This window comes from Chiloscyllium plagiosum, unplaced genomic scaffold, assembly GCF_037043375.1.
Source record: "Chiloscyllium plagiosum isolate Xiang-an unplaced genomic scaffold, Cpla_swu_hap1 HiC_scaffold_25, whole genome shotgun sequence".
Classification (NCBI taxonomy): Eukaryota; Metazoa; Chordata; class Chondrichthyes; order Orectolobiformes; family Hemiscylliidae; genus Chiloscyllium; species Chiloscyllium plagiosum.
The window spans coordinates 25,567,438-25,579,637 of NW_028270163.1; the positions used below are offsets into that span (position 1 = coordinate 25,567,438).

Below are 12,200 nucleotides of genomic sequence, written 5' to 3' on the forward strand. Positions count from 1 at the left end.
GTTCTGCATCCATGGACACCAGGATTTCTTAGTTTTTCATCATCATGGGAAAATCAGATGTTTTCTTTAAAATAATTTCTCACCAGTTCCAGTTCACTTATAAGATTTTTAACGAGAAAAATGCTGTTGTATGGGTCTCGTTCAGACTTCTTATGTAATGTCCATCTAAACATTCCTATGATAAAATATAAACAAAGGTTTTGTTATTAATAACTCAAATAAATAGATTTATGCCTCAAACTTTTGGCAGAGCCAAATTTCTGTCAGACAATTAGAAAGTAAAATGGATCTAAATAAGCCAAGGTAAGTTGAAACAATCAGGAACACTGAAAGAAAATCTGAAATGCAGGATTTTTCAAACATGTAAAGTAAAATTTCAAGTCACTTCAACAACATTCATGCACATTAGGCAAACAGAAAACATGTAGGAACACATGATCATTGAACATTTTTCTTTGTGACTTACAACAGAATCATTAAAGGTTTTGAAAACAATAGGAAGTACAGGGCATGCCTCAATGAATTAGAAGTAAAAATAACAAAAATTACAGAATCAGAAAAGTAACTTTCTGTTGTGTCTAAAATTCTGGCTTTAATTTTGTACATATTTTGAATCAGGATCACTGCAAAAAATTACAATAGCTAATTAGCCTCAGGTATAACCACTGTAATGAGTGGAGAAACAGTTAGGGACAGGACCCGTTCAGTGGACATAAAAGAGAGGGAACACTACACTGTAATTGTGTGTGCAATACATGCTCCCAGGTGTTACCTCAATCTTTTACACTGAGGATTGCCCAATTACGTATATCTCTGTACACAAATATAAAAGAAATTCCATGCTAAAAACACTTCTGCTTTGAAAATATAGCTATTCGTCTTCTGTGAAAGTTTAAATGGCTTAAACAATAAAGATTAGGAATCAGTTTTGACATCTGTGTAGAGAATGGAATGATTCCAGCAGTATTCAGCAAGCACATTGTTCAGCAAACACAATCTGTCACTCCAATACCTGACTATTTGCCTCCTCACTGAAGAGTGTGGTGCTGGAAAAGCGCAGCTAGTCAGGCAGCATCCGAGAAGCAGAAGAATCGATATTTTGGGCATAAGACCTTCATCAGCCCTTCAGCATAAGTGCTGATAAAGGACTTATGCCCAAAACATCAATTCTTCTGCTCCTCAGATGCTGCTTGACCAGTTGTGCTTTTCCAGCACCACACTTTTCGACTCTGATCTCCAGCATCTGCAGTCCTCACTTTCTCCACTTGTCTCCTCACCTACTTACTTGCTATCCTACCTCATCATGCATCTGACACTTTTCCCTGACCCACTTCCTTGCCATCCTGACCCCTCACCCGTCCACCTGCCACCCTACATCCTCACTCACTTACCTGGTAAACTAGCCCCTCACCTACTTACCTGACATCCTAACCGTCATTCCCCCAACCACTTCCCACTCATTTACCTTCTCTCCTGGTCAAAATCCCCAGGGGACCTTGAAACCCCAGAATTTTGCAACTACTGCTGTAAAAAGGGGGCATGGATTCTCCTGCAGCACTGATCCTGCACTGCCCTGGAAGGCAGCCAAATCAAATTGTAAGTCAGCTCAGTAAAAAAGGAGCAGTGTAGTAATCTGACTGTGATTGCCACTCCTTCGAAGATTCAGCCCATTCTTAAATGAAAAAAAACGATGAAATGACTTTCAATCAAATATCAGTTTTGTTATAATTTGGAATGGCTTATTAACCAGTCATCTGCGAGACTGGATCTAAGCAACTATTATTTAACCAGTGATCTTGAAGGACCTGCCTCGACATCACAGATCCCCTACCTCGACTGCTTGAGCCTCCCGGGGGTCTTTGGTCCAGTTCCCGTACAATGGCCTTTACACTGCGCTGAATGTCAGCCTCAGCAGTTGTTGCTGAACTGGGGCTTCCAGCTAAACAAATAAAAGAAGAAGGTACGTTTCACCAAGACATATCATAAACACTGGCTCTCAACATCTCCAGTCTCCATGGTCTTAAGAAACAGTCTGATAAAATATTTTCTCACAGGTTGGTTTATTCCTACATTTTCTCATTTGGGATTGGAAGCAGCAGTGGGTTAATGATTAAGAAAACAATAATGAGGGACAAGTACTGAGGCAGACAAAATTGGGGATAAAAAGAAGAAAATGAAAAGGGAACAAGGCAAACAGTAAGAGAAAGAGCAGAAGAGAAACACAAAAACCAAAAGTAAAGCCTCAAAGTGAGACAAATTGGTAGCAGAAGAGTGAAGACAGAAACTGAGAAAGACTCTAAATTTAAGAACAAAAGTATGTATGAGGACAAATACAAATAAAGAAATAGCACTGGATTTTCAAATTTGGAGTCAAGAGTTAGCCAGGCACAGAATGCTGCTGATAATTCAAGGACGTACTTCAAGTTTCAAAGTGAGGTGGAGGAGAGAAGCACATTCACCTCTAACTCCACCCTAAATCCTCCGAGGTTTTATTTAATGAGATAGGGAGGTAGGGAGTAGAATTTTCAAAAGTGAATTTGGTATGTTTGAACAGTCCAATGCACATTAATACACAGCCATCTGAGTCAGAGTGGAACAAAAGAAATTCCTTTTATGATTTGAAATGCTGGACAATCTTCCATCAGATGGTATGCACTACATCTGATTTGCCTGCTAGATGTTTTCTAAAGGGTGTATGCTGCTATCCCTGCTAGATATTGCTGCTCTCTGCGATAAGGCGGGGCAAGTCCTAGCGTGTCACAGTGTGCTATTTTCACTTGTGACTCCTGGTAATACTGTGCACTGTTAACTGGGTGCCCAGCTCATCACCCACCTGAACTGGGCACTTCAGTTAATGTGTGGGGTCAGGACCCTGAAGTTATTCAGGTATCAGATTCCCAAACCTGCTCTGAAAAGCAGTCCCAAGAGTTAGTTTCTAAATTATTTTTGATACATTCATACTGCTCTAGTTACATTTGAAGTCGTTTGAGGATGTGAGAGTTTTGTCAGTTGCACTGATTTTTCTTTGCACATCATTAATTATGTAGTTCACCAGTGGTTCTCGTGCTGGTTCGAAGTTACGAGCCCCTGTATTCTGGAACATTCTGTGTCAGTGATGATGCCACAGTGAGATAACAAAAGAGGCCCAACTGAAAACTTACCCATTTATGTAATCAAATGGATTTATTCATAAAAGTGTGAAGTAATAATGGGGCTAACATTTTTCTATTGTGAATAGAGACACGTCAAATAAATATGATTCATAGTTGTCTTCCCTGTCAAGGAAAATGTGAAACAGGGTGAGAGATTGCTTCTCCAACCTCCTATGCAGGAACTTGTTAGTTACAACACAGGACTCAGCTTCTCCATAAGAGCAGTTTCAGATGATAGGATTTACAATTTCTTCACGATGGGTCTTTCAATAATCAGCGTGTGAAGTGAAAGGCACCGATAATCCGTATGACTGAGAATTAGGTATATTTCTACATTGAATTGCAACATGAAAAACTAACCATTTGAACCAACAACTCTAAATGTTCTTGGTGAAGCAATGATTTCAGCAAAAGCTGTAAGGGTCTGAATCCTCAAAGTGTTGTGAACGGTTTAGATATGCTAAAGAGTTGAGTGTTTGTACGAGAAGGACCAGACCATGGACCAAATGCATTGGTCGGTCAGTAGAAAAGGAACACTGGGAGGTTATGTCATCAGGACTGTCATGACTTGAGTGACAGAGGGTTCATGGTGATGTGTCTGTCAAATTGACTGTATCCGGAGACCCTGGGTAGAATATGTCTGCTGAGTGAAAGCAATTGAGAATTGCCAAATCTATTAAATGGGTTAAATGAGAGATACATTGTAAAGGATAATGTGTTAGAGAACTTGGGAACTGCACACTTGGGAGTGATGAGGGGGATTAGGATCTTGTACAAACTACTTAAAGTGAAATTTACTTTTGGAATTTAAACATCCCCCTTGTTAATTATTATTTGAATTATGTCCATTTTGGTTTGGTTGTTACAGTAAAAGTTTGAAGAATTGATATTTTGTCTTTATGTTATTTCTGTTGTTTCACAGGGATTCCTTTCTTTCAAAGAGTTATGTCTCTGGAGATGGTGATGCTCTTCCAAATTGTGCCATTAGGTTAGTTCAGCTCACTTGTTGTAAACTTGTCAATCAATGGCAATAGTCTGCTTCTGCATATTCTGCTTTATCCCTTCATATTTGTACACTGACTAATATCTGTCCAGTACTCAACTCAGAGGTTATCTGGACTCTGATAGGGACCTCAATTTCTTTCCTTTAGAAGAGATTCTTGTCATTGGGTGGCACAGTGGTTAGCACTGCTGCCTCACAGCACCAGAGCCCCGGGTTCAATTCCCGCCTCAGGCGACTGTCTGCGTGGAGTTTGCACATTCTCCCTCTGTCTGTGTGAGTTTGCGCCGGGTTCCTCCCACAATCTAAAAATGTGCAGGTTAGGTGAATTGGCTATGCTAAATTGCCCGTAATGTGGGGTGAATGTGTCAGTGTGGACTCGTGGGCCGAAGAGCTTGTTTCCACACTGTAAGTAATCTAATCTAAAAATTTGAATTGCCTCAAAACCTTTGCTATGGGGCCTCCTGTAAAGGCCACAAGTGTGTGTCTGTTGACATGAATCTTTTAGCTGACATGATTAATAATGTGCACATTCATGTCACTTACCCCTGATACTTGTGCAGTTTTCTGACAACAACCCCATGTCTGCAGCATCTTTTCTCACCCACACTGCTGCAATGTTTTTCATTGGGCTCCTCACTGCAACAAGTGTCAATCAGAAATAATTTCATAAATTTAAAAACCCAGAGTAGAAGAATACCATTAACTCCTTGGTCATTCATTGATCTTTCTGGATGAAATTTTGTTGTGGCATTGTCAGCTGGACAGACATATCAATCAGGCAGTGGCGAGGGCATCAATGGGTCTTCACCCAGAATCAAGGCAATCACCTCAGCCAGAGGACCAAATCTTCTGTCCTTGCTGGTGCTGTGCTTGGTTACAGGAAGGGCATGTTATAATTGGCTAGCAGCTCTGGTTGCTAGCAGCACAACTGGAAGGACATTCTTCAAAATCTGGAATCTTGGAGGATGAGACCAATGTAAGTAATATTTAGTTGGGCAGGTGAGGGTGGATTGGTCTGTCAGATTCGGGCTGTGAGAAGATGGGTGCACAGTAAATGAAAGTAAGGGGAAGCATATTGCTGTTAGCAGGAACACCCTCTTCCAGATGCCCAGTCACTCATAAGGCATTGACTACCTTTGATTGAGGAAACACCAACAATCCTCAATGTAACGAGTGACACTCGCAGTGTCATAAGGCATGCCACATTCAGAGCAACCCTCCTGCAGCTGGGTTATTGCCAGCAATGATAGAATGAAGCCTTTAAGCAGCCACTAATTTCACTTCTGGTCTGAATTAGTGACGGAGGTGGCAAGGCAGTGGAGTTCAGGTGTGCCACCATCCTGCCTAATTACATGCTCTTTCCATCCTTCAGATTTACCAGAAGATTCAATGTACTATATTAGGGACAATAATTTTGTAAGTCTTCCATAAACACAATCAGGCAGTATTCTATATCTCTTTATAGCCTTCAAACATCATGATTTCCCTTTCACAAGCAAAAGGAAGCATACAATGGTACAAAATACATTAGGAGACCATTCTGCCTCTGTCAGTTCTTTGAAAGATTTATCCATTTAGTCCACACCCCTGCTCTTTCCCCACAATCTTGAAGTATTTCCTCTTCAAGTATTTATTCAATTTCTTTTTGAAAATTACCGTTGGGGGAAGGGTGGTGGCATAGCAGTAATGTCACTGGACTTTTCTGATGGCGGGCTTATGCCCGAAACATTGACTCTCCTGCTTCTAGGATGCTGCCTGATCTGCTGTGCTTTTCCAGCACCACACTTTTCGACTCTGGTAATTAGAGACCCAAGGACCATCAAATCCTATCATGGAAGCTGGTCGTTTTAAAGAATAACACTGTTCTATAAAACTATTTGATGACAATGAAACTATAACAGATTGCTGTTGAAAACAAACCCATCTAGTTCATTAAAGTTCAGGAACGGTAACCGACGATGTTTGGCCTACAATACCCACAGCAATTTAAGTGACTCTTAGTTATGTTCTGAAATGGCCAACAAGGGATGGGCAATAAATCCTGGAGTTGCCAGTGACACCCGCATATCACCTGGAGTACTGTGTGCAGTTCTGGTCTCCAAATTTGAGGAAACACATTCTGGTTATTGAGGGAGTGCAGCGTAGGTTCACGAGGTCAATTCTTGGAATGGCAGGACTACCTTACACTGAAAAACTGGAGCGACTGGGCTTGTATACCCTTGAGTTTAGAAGACTGAGAGGGGATCTGATTGAGACATATAAGATTATTAAAGGATTGGACACTCTGGAGGCAGGAAACATGTTTCCGCTGATGGGTGAGTGCCGAACCAGAGGACACAGCTTAAAAATATGGGGTAGACCATTTAGGACAGAGATGAGGAGAAACTTCTTCACCCAGAGAGTGGTGGCTGTGTGGAATGCTCTGCCCCAGAGGGCAGTGGAGGCCCAGTCTCTTGATTAATTTAAGAAAGAGTTGGATAGAGCTCTCAAGGAAAGTCGAATCAAGGGTTATGGAGATAAGGCAGGAACAGGCTACTGATTAAGGATGATCAGCCATAATCATATTGAATGGTGGTGCAGGCTCGAAGGGCAGAATGGCCTACTCCTGCACCTATTGTCTATTGTCTATTGTCTATTAAAAGAGGAATTACTGTAAATAAAGAATAAACTGGTTCCACCACTTCTTCAAATAGTGCATTCCAAAACATAAAGAACAACAGAGGATTACTAAGAAGGAAATACGCAGAGAAAAAATGAGGTATGAAGGTAAACTGGCCAAAAATATAAAGGAGGATAGTAAAAGCTTTTTTAGGTATGTGAAAGGCAAAAAAATGGTTAAGACTAAAATTGGGCCCTTGAAGACAGAAACAGGGGAATATATTATGGGGAACAAAGAAATGGAGAAGGAATTGAATTGGTACTTCAGATCTGCGTTCACTGGGGAAGACACAAGCAATCTCCCTGAGGTAACAGTGGCTGAAGGACCTGAACTGAATTTAAATTTGCCAGGAATTGGTGTTGGAGAGACTCTTAGGTTGATAAGTCCCCGGGGCCTGATGGTCTACATCCCGGGTTACTGAAGGAGGTGGCTCGAGAAATCGTGGATGCATTGGTGATTATTTTCCAGAGTTCGATAGATTCGGGATCAGTTCCTGCGGTTTAGAGGGTGGCTAATATTGTACTACTTTTTAATAAAGGTGGGAGAGAGAAAGCAGGAAATTATAGACCAGTTAGTCTGACCTCAGTGGTGAGAAAGATGCTGGAGTCTATTATAAAGGATGAAATTACAACACATCTGGATAGTAGTAACAGGATAGGTCAGAGTCAGCATGGATTTATGAAGGGGAAATCATGCTTGACTAATCTTCTGGAATTTTTTTGAGGATGTAACTCTGAAGATGGACGAGGGAGATCCAGTAGATGTAGTGCACCTGGACTTTCAGAAAGCTTTTGATAAAGTCCTACATAGGAGGTTAGTGAACAAAATTAGGGCGCATGGTATTGTGGGCAAAGTACTAACTTGGATTGAAAGTTGGTTGACTGACAGGAAACAAAGAGTAGTGATAAACGGCTCCATTTCGGAATGGCAGGCAGTGACCACTGGGGTACCGCAGGGATCAGTGCTGGGTCCGCAGCTTTTTACAATATATATTAATGATATAGAAGATGGTATTAGTAATAACATTAGCAAATTTGCTGATGATACTAAGCTAGGTGGCAGGGTGAAATGCGAGGAGGATGTTCGGAGATTACAGGGTGACCTGGACAGGTTAGGTGAGTGGTCAGATACATGGCAGATGCAGTTTAATGTGAATAAATGCATGGTTATCCACTTTGGTGGCAAGAACAGGAAGGCAGATTACTACCTAAATGGAATCAATTTAGGTAAAGGGGCAGTACAAAGAGATCTAGGTGTTCTTGTACACCAATCAATGAAGGTAAGCATGCAGGGACAGCAGGTAGTGAAGAAGGCTAATAGCATGCTGGCATTCATAACAAGAGGGATTGAGTATAGAAGCAAAGAGGTTCTTCTGCAGCTGTACAGGGCCCTGGTGAGACCACACCTGGAGTATTGTGTGCAGTTCTGGTCTCCAAATTTGAGGAAACACATTCTGGTTATTGAGGGAGTGCAGCGTAGGTTCACGAGGTCAATTCCTGGAATGGCAGGACTACCTTACGATGAAAGACTGGAGCGACTGGGCTTGTATACCCTTGAGTTTAGAAGACTGAGAGGGGATTTGATTGAGACATATAAGATTATTAAAGGATTGGACACTCTGGAGGCAGGAAACATGTTTCCGCTGATGGGTGAGTGCCGAACCAGAGGACACAGCTTAAAAATATGGGGTAGACCATTTAGGACAGAGATGAGGAGAAACTTCTTCACCCAGAGAGTGGTGGCTGTGTGGAATGCTCTGCCCCAGAGGGCAGTGGAGGCCCAGTCTCTTGATTAATTTAAGAAAGAGTTGGATAGAGCTCTCAAGGAAAGTCGAATCAAGGGTTATGGAGATAAGGCAGGAACAGGCTACTAATTAAGGATGATCAGCCATGATCATATTGAATGGTGGTGCAGGCTCAAAGGGCAGAATGGCCTACTCCTGCAACTATTGTCTATTGTCTATAATAATCCACAATGTAAATTACATTTCTTCATGCCATCTCTTTCTTTTAATGACTGTTGTCTTAAAACTGTGTCTTTTTGTTGCCAATCCTCTACTGTTAGGAACAGTTTCTCACCATTTAACTTAGCAACACTCTATCATTTTGAGCGTTCCTGAATTTTGTCCTTCAACCTTTCAGAAAAGTGCAATCTCGCAGCACAGAAGGTGAGCGTGTTCAATGCTCAGTTGAAAGCAGAATCAACGTTTTGAATCCAGTAACCCTTCATCAGATGACCTGTCATGCGTTGGCCAGGAATAAGGTGTAAGGGATGTGTTTGCATGTGAGGTGAAGGCTAGAGGGTTACTTTTTATTCTATGCTGTTTTTTTCCATTCATTGATAAAGTGTCAGTGCACCAAGACAGACTGTCTGCCTAGTCAGCTTTGCGCATGGTAGTGTCCACACTGTATCTGGAGTCATTCTACAACTCCCATACAGTTCAACAACCAAGGTCAGGTGCCCTTTTCCCAGGCATTCAGAGTTGGGAATTGTCCCACCTCTGAGTGTCTGATATAGCAGTGAAATTTCAGCATTAAATTTCTCCATCCATACTTCTAAACATGCTTCAAACTTTGAACAGCTTTCACAAATTTGTAATGCACACTCTTCACAATAACATTCCCCCAACACCAAAACTCTTCAACACCAAAAGGAACACGGTTCTGATACAGACCATATCACTCAGAAGAAAATACTCTTGATAAATATATCACACCTCAGAAGTATCATATAGTTCACAATAATAATGCCTTGATGGTATTCCCAGCTTCCCTGTGTAATAGCATTTGAAATAACCAGAACCCTTACAGTAGTGCTTCCCACAGTAGGGCTTCCTATAGGTGGACATGGGGACACTCACTCGGGGGATCATCGGCTGAGATTTTGGGATACCAAAGTTCTGAAGCAGCAATGGCCACCATGGACTAAATTTAAAACTGCTGGAGCCAGGTTGCAAAGGTTCTCTTAACATACAGCAGGTCCCTCGTACCATTCAGAAGTAACCCAGACTCCTTACACTCCAATATGCCCCATCTTTGGTATCTTTCATCCAAGTAGGAGTCATTAATCAGTGTCTTCAAAATGAATCAACTGAGGTGTTTTGGATTCTACAACTATGAACATACAAACATATGAACACGAAACAAGACTAGGTTCCTCAGCCCTTCAATCTTGCTCCACTGTTCAATAAAATCCATGCTGGTCTGATTTAACTTCAACTTTATATTCCTGTATGCCTCGATCGTCTTTCATTCCTTCAGTAATCAAGAATATATCTACTACTGCATTAAAATATTTAAAAATTCTCTATCCAGTGGTATTTGAGGAAGGGAATTCCAAAGACGCTCAACCCTCAGAGAGAAAAATAATCTTTTCCTCATCTGAGTCTTAAATTGATGGCCTCTTACTTTTATACTATGACCCCTAATTATAGATTCTCTCTCAAGAGGAAATATCCTTTCAAAATCCACTTGGTCAAGTCCCTCAGGACTTTATGTCTCAATTAAGCCACTTCTGATTCTTCTAAACACCAGAGGATACAGGCCTAGCCAGTCTAGCCTTTGCTTATAATGCAATCTGCTAATTCCAGATATTAGGATAGTGTATCTTCTCTGAACTGCTTCCAATGCATTAACATCCTTCTGCAAATACAGCAACCAGTACTGTACACAGTAGGAAGGTAGCACAGAACACAACAAAAACAGAGAACTTTATAAATTTTGAAGGGATTGACAGTTTGATGAAAATTAACAAATCACATTTCTGACAGTAAGCAACTTAGTTTCTGCAAATTGAAAGAACTAGATGCAGTGTGGGGAATTTCAACACAAAACTTAATAAGAGCAAACCTTTTGGTTCCATTGTTGCTTAAGTGTTCAAGTGATGCTTAGTGTCTTTAATGGGATGGAACAGCAACATCCAAGAGATCAGCCAGGACAAAAGCCTGGTTTTCTGATTATTCTATTAATTCTGATGATGGATTTCGATGATATCTACATATTTTTTGTCACCATTTGTAGCCTACAAAATAAACATAAAAACAATTTTATATTGTGCAGTCTAATTAATCTGTGTAAGAAAGTTCATCTGTTAACACCACATGCACAGCTTTAGTAGTCAATACCATAATTTCACGTGAATGGCTTCTTAAAAATGCACTTTTTCAAACGATTTACAATATCATAACAATCACAACCAGCCTATGGCAAAAATTGGATACTTTTGCTCTGAAATATCTTATAAAATCTACTATATGGTCTGAGCTGTACAGTTGATGCAGGAAGCTGGAGGTGGAAAGTGGAAGCAACAAGCACCACATGTGGTTTGTGCAGAGGTGTATGCAAAAAATAAATTCACTGCGTCACTGTAGCAGTTCTTCAATATCTAGAAAAGCATTAAGTATTGCAAAGAAATGATGCAAGACAGTAGCTTTCTTTCATTTAAAATGATTGAAAACAGGATGGATTTTTCAATAATTAAACAACAGATTGGTAATTATCAATTAAAAATCTAAAGCATATTTTTAAATGAACCAAAATGTACAGCAGTTTGCAATTTTCCTCTCCGAACCTCAATATTTATTTTAGCTTTAGTGTTTGCTGTCTGTTCTAAATCCTTTGTATATACAGACTTCCCTTTTCCTAAAATTTTCCTTTAAATAAATAAAATAGGTGTGACTCTCCTCTTCGAATCCAGAGGAAATTAGAAAAAGGTGACACTTGATGAGGATGGAAAACTGAAGCAATGAGGCCTACTACATGGTCACGGTCTCACTTGCATTTCCTTGCCCTACCTCCATTGCTACTGCTGCTGACCACCGCTTTTTAACTTGTGGTGCAGCTTTGCCTTCTACTAAATTATCCATTCAAACAATGTTCCCACACTTCCCAGGGATGACACAGGGATTCACCTACATCAAGGAACATAGCCTTGGAGTGGCCTCCATTCTGACCAACACTTAGTCAACAGTATCCATGGCTTTTGTCACTGGATAGATCTTCTGGGGCTTACCTGGGCAGCTAAAGACACAGCAATCTCTTCTGATCCAGCATCAGAAGCAGTTTCACTTCATCCAGATTACTTACCAGATAATATGAACACCTTCTTAGCAGCTGGAAACCTTATACGCATACCTGATGGACCATCACCAGAAAATAGGTTGGACTCTGGTGCTAGCAAAGTGGTTTGCCAGATGTCACTGGAGAATTCTGGCCAATGGTTATACATAGTTGAATATTAGCTTTAAAGATTGATATTCCAGTCAATTATAAGCTTATATGTGAAAGGTGAAGGCTGCCTTTTCAACAAATCTTGTGTGGCAGTCACACATAAATCCATAGAAAAATAAACTCAATCAAAATTCAATTTTGACCGGACAGTTCTAAAG

At 40.6% G+C, this 12,200-nt stretch overlaps 1 protein-coding gene across 3 annotated transcripts in view; it reads right to left on the minus strand.

Annotated features, from left to right (window-relative positions):
- pik3r6 (phosphoinositide-3-kinase regulatory subunit 6) overlaps positions 1-12,200 on the minus strand; it is a 101,754-nt gene that overhangs the window by 58,716 nt on the left and 30,838 nt on the right. The window contains exons 2-5 of one of the 3 annotated variants that reach the window (XM_043714584.2): positions 10,663-10,834; positions 4,699-4,791; positions 1,832-1,939; positions 84-175 (exon numbers count right to left, since the gene is read on the minus strand). In XM_043714584.2, the coding sequence (XP_043570519.2) occupies positions 84-175; positions 1,832-1,939; positions 4,699-4,791; positions 10,663-10,675 (306 nt within the window). In that variant the 5' untranslated portion in view covers positions 10,676-10,834. The remainder of the gene's footprint in view (positions 1-83; positions 176-1,831; positions 1,940-4,698; positions 4,792-10,662; positions 10,835-12,200) is intronic. The other 2 variants (XM_043714585.2, XM_088000526.1) reach the window with 2 other exon arrangements.